The sequence below is a fragment of the Asterias rubens genome, chromosome 12, assembly GCF_902459465.1.
Source record: "Asterias rubens chromosome 12, eAstRub1.3, whole genome shotgun sequence".
Taxonomy (NCBI): domain Eukaryota; kingdom Metazoa; phylum Echinodermata; class Asteroidea; order Forcipulatida; family Asteriidae; genus Asterias; species Asterias rubens.
Window position 1 is genome coordinate 8,817,175 of NC_047073.1, and position 17,518 is coordinate 8,834,692.

Below are 17,518 nucleotides of genomic sequence, written 5' to 3' on the forward strand. Positions count from 1 at the left end.
AAAATGCTGCTGACGGAGTCTTTTAATGATTTGTGGACGGGAGGCCCTTGTGGTTGGAGATGAAGAGGCAGAAGGTAATTCTATGTTCAAAGTTTGACTGACTCACTTATGTTGACATTGCCGATGGGGGCGCTGTCGATGTAAACAAAGTGACGTCACAAATCCATAAGCACCACAACCTCGGTGTAGCACGCAAACCTCGAGACTGGCTTCCCTGTGGTGCATGCTAACGAGATAACTGTCCCTCAATATATTAAATTTAAATTTAAAACAGTAATAATAACGACCATTAATAAAATGTCATTGACATAAATTAAAAGGTGAACAGAGTAATTTTTGAGAACGCTATGCAGCGAAGCCCGCACACATGCGCGCAGTGTAAGCTGGCAGCTGCCGAACGCGCACGCGCAAGTTAATGTGCCAGTTATTTTCCATCATGTGAAGGTGGGAGCATCGATACTAGTTTAGGTAATTTGGTAAAACAAAACTTACTTTTTATTACCCTTTTTTAACAAGGATACATTATTTTTTAGCTTTAAAATGATTTCCCAATACTACAAATACATTGTCTAGTAAAATTTGTAACAATAACGGCTATACAAATACATATTTGAAACGTCTACTGGATTATGAGTACCCACTGTACAATGGTATCGTCCACAATTTTGTTGGAAAGAGGCCAACAAATAATTTTCGCCGGGTCCTACGTCACCGGTTTGCTCATGAATATGAAATCGTTGTATACAACTCACGGCTCGGCCGCATGGTTTGTGTAGATTCGGATAACACAGGCAAACCATAAATTTTGATCGACCACACACAAAATCTAAACCAAGGCACATTCACAGAATTCCTTGATAACGGAGCAGGTTTTTACCTCAAAATGTCACCATCAGAAAAAGAGAAGTCGCTGCAGACTGTAAGTATCAAATCCACTATTTTCCAGTGAAAAATCAAGACTAGATTATGTTTGTTTATTTGACGATCGTTTTCGTCAATGAGCCTTGGCTACAACTCGCGCCATTTATTTCGCGCGGGTAGTATCATCACATCAGCAACTTAACAAATTCATGAATGAATTTTAGGGTGTGTGAAGTATGGATGTTGATTGCACTGCAGGAAAACGATAGGGAGGCTTGGTTTAAGGTCGAATAAAAACCCTTTAAAATCGTGTATTGTGAACAATGAAATATTGTTATCATCCTTCAAGTCATGCAAATTGTTAATTGTGTTGTTAAGTAACCAAAATTAGATGCAAAAGATCTGTAATCTGAGCAAAAAACACATGCTACGCACACAACGTGCATTCTTTTGTGCTTCGCCACGTGGCAACTGAAATTCTCTCACTATTTTGACCAACAATGATTTTGCAGAAACTGTTAAACCTTGTTACGTTTGCTTGTATCTATTGTGGATAAGTTGTTCTTTTTTCATGTTTGTTCATGAATCAATCTGGTCATTGTAGTGTCTTTTAAACCTTCCTTGGTTTTAGAAAAGAATAAAAAGATGTCGCCATTTTCCAGCTGGATAGTTTAGGTTGGGCACGCCCGGCATCTTACGCTCAGCTACGTACGGTCGGTTTCCGGCCACAGTTTGCGGTGAACCCTGGGCAGTCTGGCACACAAAGAAACCCAAATAATTGTTTTTAAGCTACATGGTTAATAATGGAAAGATCGATTGTTCATCATGTTTATTAGTATATTGGAAACAAGTAGAGAAATTTCAATTAGATAAACTTCAAAGGCAGTCTAATAAATTGTTGATGGATAAACCATGGAGGTAGAATTAAACAGAGTCTGGCAAGAATTCTTATTTTAAACCAGTTTGTTGTGAAAAGCGAACGTTATCCGTAAAGCCTTAACTTTGATTTGTAATAATAATCTTTTTGTGTATATAAAAACATTGCTGAGTCTGACAGTGACAGTTGGCATTCATGCTGGTGAAATTTGCTATCAAAGTTTATTAAAAATGATGTTACAATTGTTTCAATTTTTATTGGAAGATAAGATTAAGAATTAGATTATAATTCCTTAGTCTAAAAGGCAGTGGACACTATTGGTATTTACTCAAAATATTTATTAGCATAAAACCTTTTTTGGGTGACGAGAAATGGGGAGAGGTTGATGGTATAAAACATTGTGAGAAACGGCTCCCTCTGAAGTGCCATAGTTTTCGAGAAAGAAGTAATTTTCCACGAATTTAATTTCGAGACCTCAGATTTAGAACTTGAGGTCTCGAAATCAACCATCTAAATGCACACAACTTCGTGTGACACAGGTTATTTTTCTTTCACTATTGTCTCGGAACTTCGATCACCGATTGAGCTCAAAATTTTCACAGGTTTGTTATTTTATGCATATGTTGAGATACACCAACTGTGAAGGCTAGTCTTTGACAATATTACCAATAGTGTCCACTGGCTTTAAAGGGGGTTGGTTGTAAAATGGGTTAGCCAGAGCCTAAATAAACTCTATCAAAAGAAAACAATGATTGTACTTTTGATTTTTCCCTTCAACGTTTGTGATGATAAGGAACTAGCAAAAAACATCAATTTCCTTGTTGATACTGAGAAAAAGAAACGCTAAACAAGTCAAATATAATTGATAATCCAATGAGCAAGGAATGAATGGCATGGTTGAAGTATGCTTAACCATAGAGGAACTTTGTGAATGGGAATGAATGAGCATAAAATATGTGCTATAGAAATCTCTCTAGTGTTCAAATAGCATTTAGAAGGTAATGGCCTGTTGGAGGTCAACTTGTACTACAAAAGCTATGCACTGCACTGGCCATAAAGGTGTTATATGCCAAACCTTGAGGCTTGAAGCATGGTCTACCATTGGTGGTCAACTCAGTTCAAGGCTATTTACCCATGCCAAACCTCCCCCAACCCCAATTTAAGTGACAAGACATCTGTTGGAAACGTGATTTGTTTTAAATTATTTTAAACACCAGAAATTCTTAACTAAGACTAAGAGCAGGCATTAAAGTGTCACCATTGCTTTAAAAAACACCATCAAAGTTTTTTTTTCATCGACTGGTGTGTACTGGGTTTGGAGATCCAGCTCTGCAAAACCAAAACAGTCATGCTTTGACTTGACCACAGAAGAAACGTTACTTGGTGACAGAAATTGGGCTGTAAACTTCTACAACAGAAAATTTAACAACTAAAGCAACAGAGACACAAAGACTTTCTGCCAGTCATAGTTTTGAAACTGAGTAGAAAGACAAACATTGGAGACAGTTGGAACATGACATACATAATTTCTTTTTCAAAAAAAAGAATGTCATTTTATTCTTTGGGATGGAAATGGAACTTCTTCAAGGCTGTTGTGTTCTTTGTGCTGAGAGTGAGAGGCACTTGTTTAAACACATCGAGTACAATAGATTAACTGTTTGCTTTTGGGTGGTGGCACTTTTACTGAAAGATGACGTACACAGCCTCAGGTCAATGCATGGATTACAGCAACATTAACCAAACAACCAGTGAAAACTTTTTTCTCTACTTGTACTGAATTTCATTCTAATTTCATCCTATAAAATGGTCACATTTTGAATGTAGCTTTTTATAATAAGTACACATTTCTTCTCAGTGGTGTGCCATCATTGAGGTTGAACCTACAGACTTTTTAAGTGGTAAACGTTAATTTAATTTTGTTTCCCCAGGTGTGACGAACTTATATAACAAAAGCATCAAAGCAGTTAGTTCTTTTCATAGTCGAGCATGACTGATCATTTTGAGAAATTTGGAAAAAAGCGTTTGCGGTTTGAAACTTTGAAAAGGAAAGATTTTAATGGTTAACTTGATTCGCATCACAAAATATGAAATGATCCATATTTTAGTTGAAACCCTGATGACCTATTTATTCATACACTTTTCCTCCCCCACTTTCCTTTGTTGTAAATTTTTCTCGCTTTAACAAGATGAACAAATCTTTTCAACTGTTCCCAGGTTTTGCCAAAAGGTGCTGCAGAGCCAAGCCAAAACATACAGCGCTTGAATTTCAAAAAGATTTCCGCTTAACTGCGTCTTGTAACAAAGTAGACTTCCACTAGACCAAAACTTTTTTTTCCCCCATCATAAAAAAAAGTGCATGTTTTTGTTGTAACTTTTAGTCACTTGTTAAGCTTTCAGAATATCTAAATCGTCAAAGCCCAACAAAAACTGAAACACGTCATGTTTTGTTTTCTATTTAACCAGTCTAATTTTTTTCCTTCCCATGCGTAAAGGGTGGCACTCTAACACCATTTGAGATGACATTTTGTCGACTTGCCACAAAATATGATCCCCTACCAAGCATAGACATGAATGCAAAGGCTTGGATTGTTCGTAGGTTACATACCTAACATGCCTTCCCGGCCTACATTAAAGTTGATCAGTTATGGTAGCACATGTAACCACACTCACTCTGCCCATCAAGAAGGTTTTTTATTTATGAGTATTCCGATTTTCCAAGTGATCAAATCGCAGGGGGTTAACCAGTGCACTGGTGACTCTACCCACTAAATCAAGATGTTGTCAGCTTGCTGTTGAAATTATTTGCCCCCCCCCCTGCCAAGACGCTTATAAATACTGTATTTTCATACAAAGACGTTTTGTCACCATGGGTGTTCAAATCAAAGTATTATAATTCCCTGTTCAAACTATTTGTTTGGATCGGATCCAACTAAAATCCTAAAGTGTGACGTCACTGAAAGTGTTTGAAATTAAAACTTACCGTCATAGGTCGATAGAGGTTCACATGATGCATGACTAAATGGTTCACACGGAGACACATTTTGGTGTTAATTTATGGAGAATAAAAGTGTAGGGTGAACATTGAAGCGTGTAAGTGCAAGTGGACGACATTTAAAAGAGTTCGGGTGTTACAAAAAAACATCTTCAGATTGAATATCACAGGCATGTTACTCGGGTGGGATTCGAACCCACGACCCTTGCAATTCTAGAGCAGTGTCTTACCAACTAGACTACCGAGGTTGCCCGGCAGCTAGAGGCAGTTCGAATCCTATGTTTTGGCAGCGGGTACCGCAACGATATAATAGATGTTAAATTTGCATCGGGGATAAAGAATATTAATTTTGGTTTTTACCCATACACCGATGTGTGTTAGCACTGTATACTCAGTACTTTCCCGAGTCCTGTGAAAAAATATCACAGGCATGTTACTCGGGTGGGATTCGAACCCACGACCCTTGCAATTCTAGAGCAGTGTCTTACCAACTAGACTACCGAGGTTGCCCGGCAGCTAGAGGCCGATGCAAATTTAACATCTATTATATCGTTGCGGTACCCGCTGCCAAAACATAGGATTCGAACTGCCTCTAGCTGCCGGGCAACCTCGGTAGTCTAGTTGGTAAGACACTGCTCTAGAATTGCAAGGGTCGTGGGTTCGAATCCCACCCGAGTAACATGCCTGTGATATTTTTTCACAGGACTCGGGAAAGTACTGAGTATACAGTGCTAACACACATCGGTGTATGGGTAAAAACCAAAATTAATATTCTTTATCCCCGATGCAAATTTAACATCTATTATATCTTCAGATTGGCTCAACCCCCATTCAGTATTTTGCTTCTTTCATTGAGGGTAATAAGGAGAAGACAAATAATTGCCAAATTTGGTTGTGTTGGAATGTGGCTTGTAAGTTAACACAAGTGAAGTTGATCCTAGTGCAGACAGCTGTAAGGTTTGGGCACTGAAATGCGTGCCGCCTGGCTGTGATTTACCATGGCCAGTTTCCAAGGATAAGTGAACCCAGATCAAATCTCTGAAACCATTCTTGAAATCCATGGCCAAATAGAAAGGACACAATGTTTCTTGTACCTGTTCCAATATAGTTTAGGAATTGAGAGGATGTGACTTAAATGTATGTTGGATTTAATCGCATACATGTGTCGTTGTTGGAAATACAAACATAAGGTTACCAACCCTCACATACTAGCATCGTAAATAGTGACACACCTTCTTTTTTAAGCCAATCAGAACGTTGCATCGTACTGAGTAACAAAAACTGTAATATACACTGCACAGTCTGAGCGAGGATGTGCCGGTATGATTATATGCAGGTTTTCGTAGGCATGTCTGCTAGACAGTTAGTTGATAAAATACAGCAAATTAAATTGGCCTTATACATTTGTGTCAATGGCTTGAATGATGGGGGAAGGGGCAGTGGGATTGGTTGAAATGATCCAAATGATCATTACTTAATGTATTGTTCTGTGTATGTCAATAACATTGCAGTGATCATATTTTGGTTAAGATTCACGATTTTGCAGGCATGATGTTCTAATTGTTATCCTACTCTAGGTGTCCGATTTGTTTGCCCTTGGAACAGTTGTGATTATATCCTTAAAGTGTAATTGAAAGCCTGCACCGTGTGTACGTGCAGACCTTCATGTATGTCAGCCATGAAACTCCATAAAATATTCCCTTTTTATTTTTCAAGGACCAAATATCATGCCTGCTTTTAGCTATGCTTGTTTTGTCTGAGTAAAGAGGGATTTCTGAGGTTGTTGTCCTCAATGGGACTCCCTTTTCTTCTAAAAATTAAATGCCTTGTCATTACTGTACTTGCGGACAAGGAATACAATCAAAATGACAGCTGCACGGAATACTTCTACCAGGACTAGCAAACTCACATTTAATCACCAATTAAAAAAGCTTTCTGGTTCTGTGTTTGGGCTGTCGGATTGTCAACAAGTTAAAATACAATGGTATGTTTATTGTGGATGAAAAACAACAGTCGAGAAGTAGTTGTGTTTTCTTCAAGATACAAACTATCACTTTAGAGTGAAGTTATTCAGTTCAGTTCCTAGTAGTAGTAGACAAGAAGAGATGAATAATAAGGTTGATAGCGAATCTCAAAGGTTGAGCTGTGGAAAAAAAAGAGTCAAGAAGTAGTTATGTTTTCTTCAAGATACAAACGAACACTTAAAAGTGAAGATGAAAGTTTTTTCAGTTGAGTTACTAGACAAGAAGAGATGAAAGATCGGATTGACCTGTTCCAGGGCTGAAGGTAACGCCGCACATCCTGCCAATATCCCATGCAAAAGATAGTTTCCCGTTCTTCTACAGGTACACAATAGATCAACCTTGTTTGATGTAATTTGAGACATAACATCCTGTTTGTAAAGGCTATGGAAACTTGGCCAATAGAAGAAAAAAAACTTCTCTGTGGTTGGAGCGCTTAAATACATGCAGGCGTTGGATTTTGATTATTAAGCGGGTTCTAGGCCCTAGCGGGTTCATAAACTTTTGAATTTCTGACTGGAATTGAAGACTAGTGTTACTGGTACCATGTTATTATTTAAAAATTCTTTTTTCGCTAAAAAGTCTTGCAAAAAGGGTGGTCTCGACTTATCTAGGGACTTCAAAAACAATTTGTCAGATGTCTCAAAAATTGTAAGTTGACAGGCAGGTCACAAATCTGAGAGAGTAGACAGTTAACTGCAAGTGTACCCGTGGGAAAAACATTGGGCAATTGAAACAAAAATTGAGTCACCATGACTTAGCCCCCAGGACTAGTTATACTAGTAATAGTAAATGTCTTATGCCGTCAATGCCAAAAGGAAAACTGTCAGTTAATCAAAAAACTAAATTCATAACAATTATTTGGTTTCATTGTTTACACTTTTGCTTTTTTTATTTTAAACCTGAAAAGGAAGTCACTCGCACTGCTGTCTAATAAGCTAATTTAATCCTGAGTCCAACGTCCTACGTGCGAGGCTAACTGTGTATAGAAAGAAAAAAAATACCTGCTGGGCCGTGGCCAGGCCAGGCAGGGTTTTGCATACTCAGACAACAGAGGTCAGTAAACCAGACTGTAACAGGCATTATATACATAACCTTTTGTGTATGTATGCCAGTGCGTGTATGCTGCGCAATGGAAAATTCCACTCCATATTGTGTATGAGCTTAGGTTCACACGCACAGCAGGTTTCCCTCTGCTCTGCCAGAAGCTATGTTAATTTTATCACAACCAGAACGTGCCCATATTTTACTCTAATTGCCATGGCCAAAAAAGGGAAGTTTTTTTTTTGTCTTTGCACTTTTCTTGCTCCAGTCCTAGATATTTCTAATTGTCTCTGAGGTGTAAATTGGGTTTGTAGTTTACTCTGTCCTCAAATTGACCCCCCCCCCTATGTAAACAGGGTGTGTTTAGGGTATCTGTGGGTGGGATGGGGTGGTGGAGAGGTCATGCTAACGAGTAAATTGGGTGGAAAAAGGAATTTACAATATCTTTGGTTTTATTAAATCGAACACTCTGGTTTCGGAACCTGATGACAGATTAGGATGTGCCGATTTATTTTTCCCTTTCAACAAGCAATTCAAGGTGTCGGTATTGCTTTTTATTCTTCGTATGTTATACATATAAATAAATTATCAATATCGCCTTGGTTACGGTCAAAATCCTCTGCTTTAACCCCAGCAGATGTTCATTAAAATACAGTTTTGAAAAAATACTGTGGTTGATAATATTTTCATGGAACAGATGCTGTTTGTTATTTCTCTGAAGAGACAAAAAATAGAGATATCATTGTTTTATTTGTTGTAATCAGCTCCAGATAAAATCTCATTTATTTCCTAACTCCCAGTGGAGGGAAAACACCTACACTTTACCCAGCCACAAATAACAAATATCTGACAAACTCACAAATTGGTCACTTGTTATAATTCTATGATAATCTACGCTCTATGCATTTCATGAATAAATGGGGGCGAATGTTTGATTTTATTTTTCGATCAAAGGAAAGAATTTGTCCGCAAACAATTCTGTTGACACAATTGCACTGGGTTTTCTTTACTCGCGGGGTCAGCAGTGTTGGTTTTTCGTCAAGTCATTTTTATTTAGTTAGTTACTTTGCATAAAAGGGTATCCAGGGTGCATTGACTTCTGAGAAACTATTTCATAAAGCGGATAGGCTCTTGTAGTGAAATGTTTGCTTCAAGTAAAACTTAATTTGCATTTTCCCTTCTCCTGGTCATACATTTATGTACATTTTGTGTTGAGGAGAATTAGCTGAAGGATCTATGGTATAAATCAAGCTTAGTATAAATCAAATAAAGTAGTTACTCACCTGATGTTTCAACCCTAGCAGATTCTTCCTTGAAGCCTTCGAGAAACACTTTGCTTGGGTTGGTGAACAATAGAAATGATTAGAAGCAATTTTGTTTTATGGATTGATTTTTTTCCTGATTACATACTGCTTTTTGGTAGAGTCAACTCAAAAAAGGAAGGTATGCAATTGGTTGTCAATCTTAAAATTAATGGCAATAAAAACCAGTGGTTAATAGTCTGCAGGAGCTTTTGACAGTATACAACATTTGGAGAAATATTTCACTTCACGTAGTATTAAAGTGGTTTAGGTAAAAGATGTAAGTTTTTATGCCCCAAAATTTGATCATGAGAAGCGTTATTGCAGTAGGAACGATTTAAAAACCCAAAAGGCATACTTAGTTTTTAAAACCCACAATCTGTGTTATCATGTAACCCAATTTGCACAAGTCATTAATGCTGATAACATTATTGATTGCAAATGATTTACACAAGTTCTTTCCCAGATGACGGATTTAACCACGTTTTAAAAATCCATAAAGGCTACAGATGGTTCTATGCAAAAGCAATCATGTGCTTCCTTATGAATGTACCTCATTTACAGACCATGAGTATTTCATAGTAAGAAGGACGAACCATGCAGTTGAGACCCCAATTAAACATTTTAATCATGGGGATCTAAATGTTTCTGACATGCTGTCCCATTCAGTTACAGATCATTTTTGGTGCAAAGTGTTCTGAAAAAGTGGTGACATAAATTACTGTATTATTATGATTTGTATAAAGTATAGTTAGACACTAGTTCCACTTCAGTAAATGAAAATACTTCTCCACTCAACCAAAAAGGTTTGAAGTCTTATACAAAACCTAACAGAGCTCCTTGGTGGGCTATACTGCTGGACTCTGGACAGCTGTCCAGTGAATATTTCGGTCATTGGAGAAACATTTGACGATTGCTTTCAAGTGTTTTTTAGTAGTTGGGGGAGCCACAGGTGAGATTGCCAATCACAATCTCTTTTATTATGTTGAACAGAAGTTTCTTCTCTGCCAAACAATGGATGGAATTCCAGCTATGCCATACCCATGCTTTGCTTTCATTCTTTCTTTCATTTTTGCTTTCATTCTCATTTGGAATTCTTGCAAGGGCGTTGATGTTAATATACTTTTTTTCTCTGAGGTTTTTTTTTTTGCTTGGTAGTGTGCCAAAAATAATCTGGATTGCTTCCCACTCGGTGACAGGGAAATCCTATCCTGGTATTTGAAGCACTCAAAACATTGTACAAAATGTTTTGTTTTAAAGGCGTACAGTTTGGGAAGTTCAGAGAAATATAGGATCAAAGATTTGTTAAATGAAATGATTCAGGCCTTGGTGCCCCTTCAAAAGTTGTCCACATTTTTTTAGGTTTTCCAGTAGCCTTGCCCTCTTGAAATACAAGGCCTGATGACTTGTATGGATCATTACCTTGTTTTCATCTGAATTCCTGTAATTTGCCAAATTTGCGCTTAGCCCTCGCATTTGCGCTGCCTGGAAATGCGCTAAAATTCCCACGTGACACGTCGAGTGTTGTCTCAATGCGTTTACTGCTGGTTCGCGCAGATTTTACCAATAGAGGGCGTTTAATCTCACGCTATTGCATTGTTCCAAAACGACCTCTAGCATTCAATGTTTCTTGTATTTTATTGTCGCGCGCAAAGTAACAACGACTACAGGCGTGAAATCTGCTTTTGTGTTATAAATAAAATACAACATAATGATCGAGGAGCGCTGTCGATCGCGCACGTGAAGACAGTCCCAGGAGCGCGATCGCGCTCCTCAAAAACGAAGGTCTGGAAATGAATATACAGTAGGATTCCAAAAATAAATCTTGAGCTGTTCCTTAAAGGCATAGACCATGCTTTCATTATGCGAAACTACAGACTTTATGCTAACAGAATTTGTGATCAATGGTCTACATGGATGTCTATCTTTACTGACCTCCTTCTTACCTCTTGATGCTGATGGAATGAAAAACATTCAACAATATTTTCTCGTTGCTTATTCCACTGCCAATAAGATTGGCACAAATGTGGTGGGCTAAAGTGTAGCCAGGCTGAGTGGTGCTTTTATAGTATTTCCTCAAACAAATGTAAAATATTAAAAGAGTTACAGAGCCAAGGACTAAGAAAACAAATGGACTGTGAAATGATTGTTGACATTGTTTAAAACATGCAAAAAAAAAAAGTAATTATTATAAAATAAGGGAATGAGAAATTTCAAACTTCATCTGAATTCAGAATGTTTTGTTGTTGTTGTCTGGCTTGCTAAAAACAGATCTAGTTCTTTCTAGTGCTGAGGATACTGTTCCTGATCGTTCCTTGAATTCTGTAGCTCCCGGGTCACCGAAAGGTGAAAATACCTCTAGATCCAAGTTTCAGATCTTTTTGTCACCTGTGACTCTCATCCTTTGTAAGTCATTAAGGTGACCATACAGTTCAAATAAAACTAACCCATTTTGATTATTTCTCCGGGAAAAATACCGGCCTAAAAATATATATATTGACATAAGAATTGACGTTGGGATTTTTGTTCGTGTGGGTCGGTGTCTATGTTTGGTATTTGAGAAAATATTCAATGGAAATTGGTCGTGATCACTAGAAGTGTCGTCTGACTGACTTGTTAATAATTAACCTTTAGGAGGATGTGTATTTATATTGTGTTGAGGTTTTGTACACTTGCGTCACTGAGTCTGAACTCTGCTTGACTGGTACCACTCTGTTTATTCTTCGTAAGTGTAGACGCACCAACTATTTACGTAGAACAACCAGCAGATGTCTGTGTTCGACCGTCATGTGCTTAGTTATTGATTGACCAATCACGTCAAGAATTGGACTTCGACCTCATTTGCATGTGAAAAGGGCAACCTTTTGATTGGTTCTGGTTCCCTTTCATTGATCGGGCTTATTTGCGTGTGTTTGTAAATACAGCATGTTGGGTCCCATGCTTTTTAGTATACTTAAGTTCAGTGTGGTTATAGTACGGATATTTTTGATCAATCTTCCAACACATCATCACCTAGAATTACTGTTTCAGTTACTTGTGGAATATTCTCTGAAAAGCGAACAGTGAGTATAACATTTGTAAAACAGATCATTGTAAGATGCACTCAATTGTTGTTAGTCCTTTTCTTGGTGTACATTTTTCCGGTTGTAACAAATAACTGTTTTGGTTGATAATTGGCCAATGACCGAATGTGGTTTTGACGGCAAAAACGCACTCCTGGTCAAGGTGGGCCTTCATTACTTAATATCCAAATGCATTTATCCAGTTTTGATATATTTTGAAACGCTTAAAAGTACAGTACGTGAGTAAGTTAAAAGCAATTTTTCACCATATTTTTAATTTCTTACAAAAGGCATAATTGATCATGTACTTTGATTCTGTTTTTCCTTTCCACTTAATGTCCATCTGAACTCTTCCAAGTGAAACAAAATGACCATTTTCTAAACCAGTAAAATGTTTTGGAAATTACCGAGGGATACTGAAGAATGACTCATTGAGAGATTCATCTATGCCCATATAAGGCAAACTCAGAATCAACCAATGGCTGGGATGATTTTTGCAAGCTGATGCGATGATTGGTTGATGCTGTTGAACACCTGATGTGGACAAGGGACAGGAAAAGTTGTGATTCAATCTAGGTCACAGGCGACATTTTACGAATACTAATTCCAGATGGTTCGTCCACATCTGCGCTCGCATGCCCGCAAACCAAACCCATGGCAAAATGACTGGAAATGGTACAGAGTGATCCGGATCTTGTAAGAAAATAAGAAAATAATTATGCCAGACATGTGTTGGTAACAGAGCTACTAACTCTCCATGATTCTGCAGATAGTTCCCTGAAAACAACCAATCTTTCTATTTTCTAAACAAATGTATTTCCCTGATTGTGGTTACTCCCTGACTGTTGTACACAGCCTTCCTGAATGCAAGATTCAATTTTTGGCAGCTTTGAATTCATTGAACCACACATAGTAGTTACACTCCCGAGTTCATTAGTATGAAAAGAAAACTGAGGTACAACTATTTCAATGCACAAAACAGCAATCCATGTTGTTTTTATCACAAAGGGAAACATGCATTGTGCCCACTTTCCTGCCCGATAAAATGATTCTCTGAAGCGAAAGGAGAAAGCAACCCCTGTACATTCTGTAAGTGTAAGAAATGCTTCACAACCAAATTTGTTGTGAGTGTAAGATCTTTTCAGGGTACTCATCGATGCGTTGTTGGAAACTATGGGGAATATCTTGTTGGTTGTGATTTTGGATGTATGTAGACATAACCCTTTCCACAAATAGTATGTCTTTTGTTCCTCCTTAATCACCCAAGATCAAAGACTGAGGAACAAACATACTGTTTTCATTCATGGATGGTGCAGATCACAGGTGCCTTGAATTTTCTGTGTAGGTTCAGGGGGGTCTGGATGTTATAGTCCTGTTGGTGATTCAGTGAATTCCCAGAGCAGCGTTCGTCTTAATAGACAGGAAGTTTGCCGTGGGTTCGCTGAATGGGATCGGCTGGTCCTCACTGTGACCGATCCTTGCCCTTGACAATGTCAGACACTTTTTTTATACATCCCTTTGTTTCTAGCTTAAGGTGACAGTGGTGTTCATCTGGCTTAATTTGTAACAAAACCAAGATGTCGCTGATCTGTAATTAACTTAAAATGCGGTTACCCACTTGGGAAACGTGGTTGGGGGTTGGTTGTGGGATTAGTCTCCAGGTGAGATTCGGCTCATTTAGGGAAGCGGATGACCAGTAAGTGGGGATTATTATTTGTTTCCCCATGAGATCCTTTAGGAAATGGCTTGATCATAAGCTGTCAGGGTTATTCAGGGGACATTGAAAACTGGTAAAACAAGCTTGAAATTGGGGGGGGGGGAGGAGAAGAGTGGTCATCTTCAAGAATATTATTTTAAATCGCGTGAATTTTTTTTGAGTATTTGAATTGATAATTGGCCTCTGAAATTGAGCAAATGGAGGATTTTATATAGTTTTTTTTGTTGGTTTAGCTGGCTTCCATAGTCCAACAGACCTTTCTGATCAAAATCTTTAAAAACTTCCTAGGTTTAAAAACAAACTAAAAAGACCTGAATCCTGTAAACTTGCATCTTCAAACTCTACTTACTATAACTGTTTGTTTTGAAATGTTATCAAATGCCTTTGTTCATTTGGCAAATTACCAACAAAACCTCCATATGGCAGAAATGAAAGCTGAAATATTTCACCGGTTTCCAAATGGAATGATCCCGTGTAGGTCACCTGTATTGGATAGAACCTGAATATGCAAAGTCAGCAGGCGTCCACCAGTGAAACTAATCTATTTGCCAGAATTGTTGATAGTCCCACAATAATATGACAACAAATAAAAAATTAAAAATGTATAGGATTATGACAAATTGGAACCGAATTGGGAGAACTAAATTTTGATTTTGCATGAGTAAGTAGAAATAATATATGGGATAAACTCAAAAGTGAAATTCCAATATAATAAATTTACTTATTTGCAGTATTTTTTTAATAACTATTTATTGTGAAACTTTGAACCTTGGACTTCAGGAATCGAATTCCTGAAACAAAGAACAGATTGACAAAATATATCTAGGACAGTTCACAGTCAAAAGTTTGTCTGGATGATACCACCACGAATCTTTCTTAGTCATCTTGGGTGCCTTGCTCAATGAACTTCAGTGTGTGAGAAAGGTTATGTATGGTCCTTTGGGATGCTAGAGTTCACGACCCAAGCTGATCCATCGAGTGCTTACAGAAGCATTATAAAGTTTTTAACTCTGAAAACGAAGAAATATAGCCTGGTTTATGAAAGCAAATGTTTCTCTGCTTGAGTTAGGCTAAGAGGAAGTGAGGTAATGGTAAAAAGGCTACAAAAGTCAGTCCAAATCCCAAGGTGGACCGGCTGGATGGTGACCGGAGTTTTACCTGTGCTAGCTGCCTGACCATATGGGACACACTGGGTCTTGTCTGCTTTTTAGAAAGAGACAAAAACCAAATCAACCCACTTCCGTAACTTTCTTTCTTCCTGTTGTTAGTGCCTGTGTGTGCGTATACTTCACCCTGTTTCGCTTGAACACTTTTTATTTCCACTAGGAAAGCAACGATATGGACAACCGTTTTGTCGACGACGGGACAACCAACAACGGCACGACCAAAGCTGCACTGGCGGTAATGGCACCCGCATGAAATCTTGCCCGTTTATTTTGCTGTTTTATTTTGCCCTTTCTCTTTTCCCATTTTAATTGAGGGTTCTGACTGATTGTGATCAAACTATCTATGTTCGATTGTCAAGCCACAACAACAAGCCATCCCCTCAATTTGTCGTTGTTTTATTTTGTGGTTTATGTTCTTTTCTTTTAAAAAACGCTGCATGAAATATGTGTTGGTAGTTTTTTGTTTTACTGCGTAGCCAGATGTAGCGGACGTACATGTACCAGGCGAAGCCAACCATATGTTTGTCTAGTCTAGATTTGTGCATAAAATTATCTTTGGTAGTTTTAATTACCTTTGGTAGTTTTAATTACCTTTGGTAGTTTTGATTATCCTGTGATGCATGCTGTACAGTTTTCCTCCAAAGTAGAAATGTATTATGTCTGTAGGTTAATACAAAGTTTTTGTTTGTACACGGACTATGTGTAAATATATGTTCAACTTTTGCATGAATAGTGAGCTGTAGGTGTTGGGTTGTTGCTTTTTTTGTAAACCCCTTCATTTGTTCACTTTTTCTCCCCAGAAAAAAAAAAAAGCAGCATTTAAAAAATTTCAGTATTTTTGTTTCCTTTAGTCTTCTTTGATTGTAGTACGAATCATATTGGATTGCATGCACGCTGCAGCCAATATCTCTTAATTAAAATGAGTTGAGAGGTTTACTATCTCTCTTGCCCTTATACCAGTCCCTAAATACTGTTTGAAAGCTTGTGTCAAAACTTGTCTTGTCCCCCTGTGCTCTTTCTGACCCCTCCCTAAAACCCATGTGTGGGCAGCATTCGTATCACTTGTTGCAACTGGCGCTTTGTAGAACTTGCCGTGGAAGCATGTTGGGGCGGGGGTCTGAAGGGATTGGTGAGATCCTTAAAATGCTATCAGAATGTTTTTGTTTGATTATAATTTTTATTTTTATTTTTTTAAAAGAAGGCTGCATTTACAAAATGTTGCATCTGTTATACTTTGCATAATTTTGTTGTGCTGTGCAACTCATCAATGAAATTGGGCCCCAATGCACAATATGTAGGTTGCCTGGCTAAGCAATGGGAGATTTTTGGACGTTCCTTTTGACTGTTCTTGTCAGTAATGTGCGTGCTTAGACCTACGCGCACAATATAGAGAGTGCAGGCACGCTCAGAGCCACAAAAAAAGAACCATTATGTCTGCTGCCGCCAGCGTCTCAAAAATCTCATATGCAAAACTGTGTCTGCCCATTTCTTGTTTTTCTTCCGCACCTAAAGTTGACCCTTTCCCCCTCCCGATTTGCCTCCATAGAACCACGTTGCATTAGTCAACGATGACAGCCCACACAAGACTAAGGTGGATTCTTCCAACATGGACGAGAACCAGGAACGTGGCAACTGGTCCAACCATCTCGACTTCATGCTCTCCTGTGTCAGTTATGCGGTTGGTCTCGGCAACGTCTGGAGATTTCCGTACCTTTGCTTTAGCAATGGAGGAGGTGAGTCGAACATTTTTTGTTTTTTTGTTTCCCTGTATGTTTTTGTTGTCTCAGAATTTTATTTAAATGCCCCAAATTTGTGTTTTCCCTTCAGCTGCCTGGGCTCAATTTTCATAAAGCCTGAAAGCAGAAAAACTTGCTAAGCACAGAAAGGTAAATTGCTTAACAGAAGCAGGTAACCAGACAAAGATTTACTAAGTTCACATTATTGTGACTGGTCCCCACTCAGTTTTGTTAAGCAGAGAAAATTGCTGAGCAGTAATTTCTGTTTAAAACAGCTTTATAAAATTGAACCCAGTGGTATTTTGGCTCAGAACAAGAGCTTTCCATATCCAGTAGAAATTTTCAGCACTGCAGGTTACCAGCCTGTTAAATCATCTACATGTATTTTGTTGTTAGTGACAGGTGCCCTGCACTCCTCAGTAAGGGGTAAATTAAAAATCTTTTCTGTGTATGTACCTCCTTCATAAAATAGATCACTTGTAAGAAAGTACAAATGAAATAGCTCCTTATTTGTTTGTGATAAACCCAAGCCTTGATCCACTTTGAGTTTTTGGAGGATCAAGGGTAACAATTTTCTCCACTAATTTGATTAGACATCTAGTTTGGCAGACTTCCTTGAAGTTAAAAGAAAAATAGCAAGCAAAGTAAATATCAAGTGGTTTTCTTAGCCTTAAAATCAAGGTGAAATAATTAACAAATTAACATTTACTTGAACTTTAAATTCAAGTTTGTAGACCAAGG

The 17,518-nt window shown here is 38.0% G+C and overlaps 1 protein-coding gene across 2 annotated transcripts in view; it reads left to right on the forward strand.

Moving 5' to 3' along the window:
• Positions 1 to 742: 742 nt before the first annotated feature.
• Positions 743 to 17,518, forward strand: part of LOC117297478 (sodium- and chloride-dependent glycine transporter 1-like) — a 35,980-nt gene continuing 19,204 nt past the window's right edge. Inside the window, exons 1-3 of one of the 2 annotated variants that reach the window (XM_033780537.1) lie at positions 743 to 919; positions 15,202 to 15,276; positions 16,588 to 16,774. In XM_033780537.1, coding sequence (XP_033636428.1) covers positions 884 to 919; positions 15,202 to 15,276; positions 16,588 to 16,774 — 298 coding nt within the window. In that variant the 5' untranslated portion in view covers positions 743 to 883. The remainder of the gene's footprint in view (positions 920 to 15,201; positions 15,277 to 16,587; positions 16,775 to 17,518) is intronic. The other variant, XM_033780538.1, reaches the window with a different exon arrangement.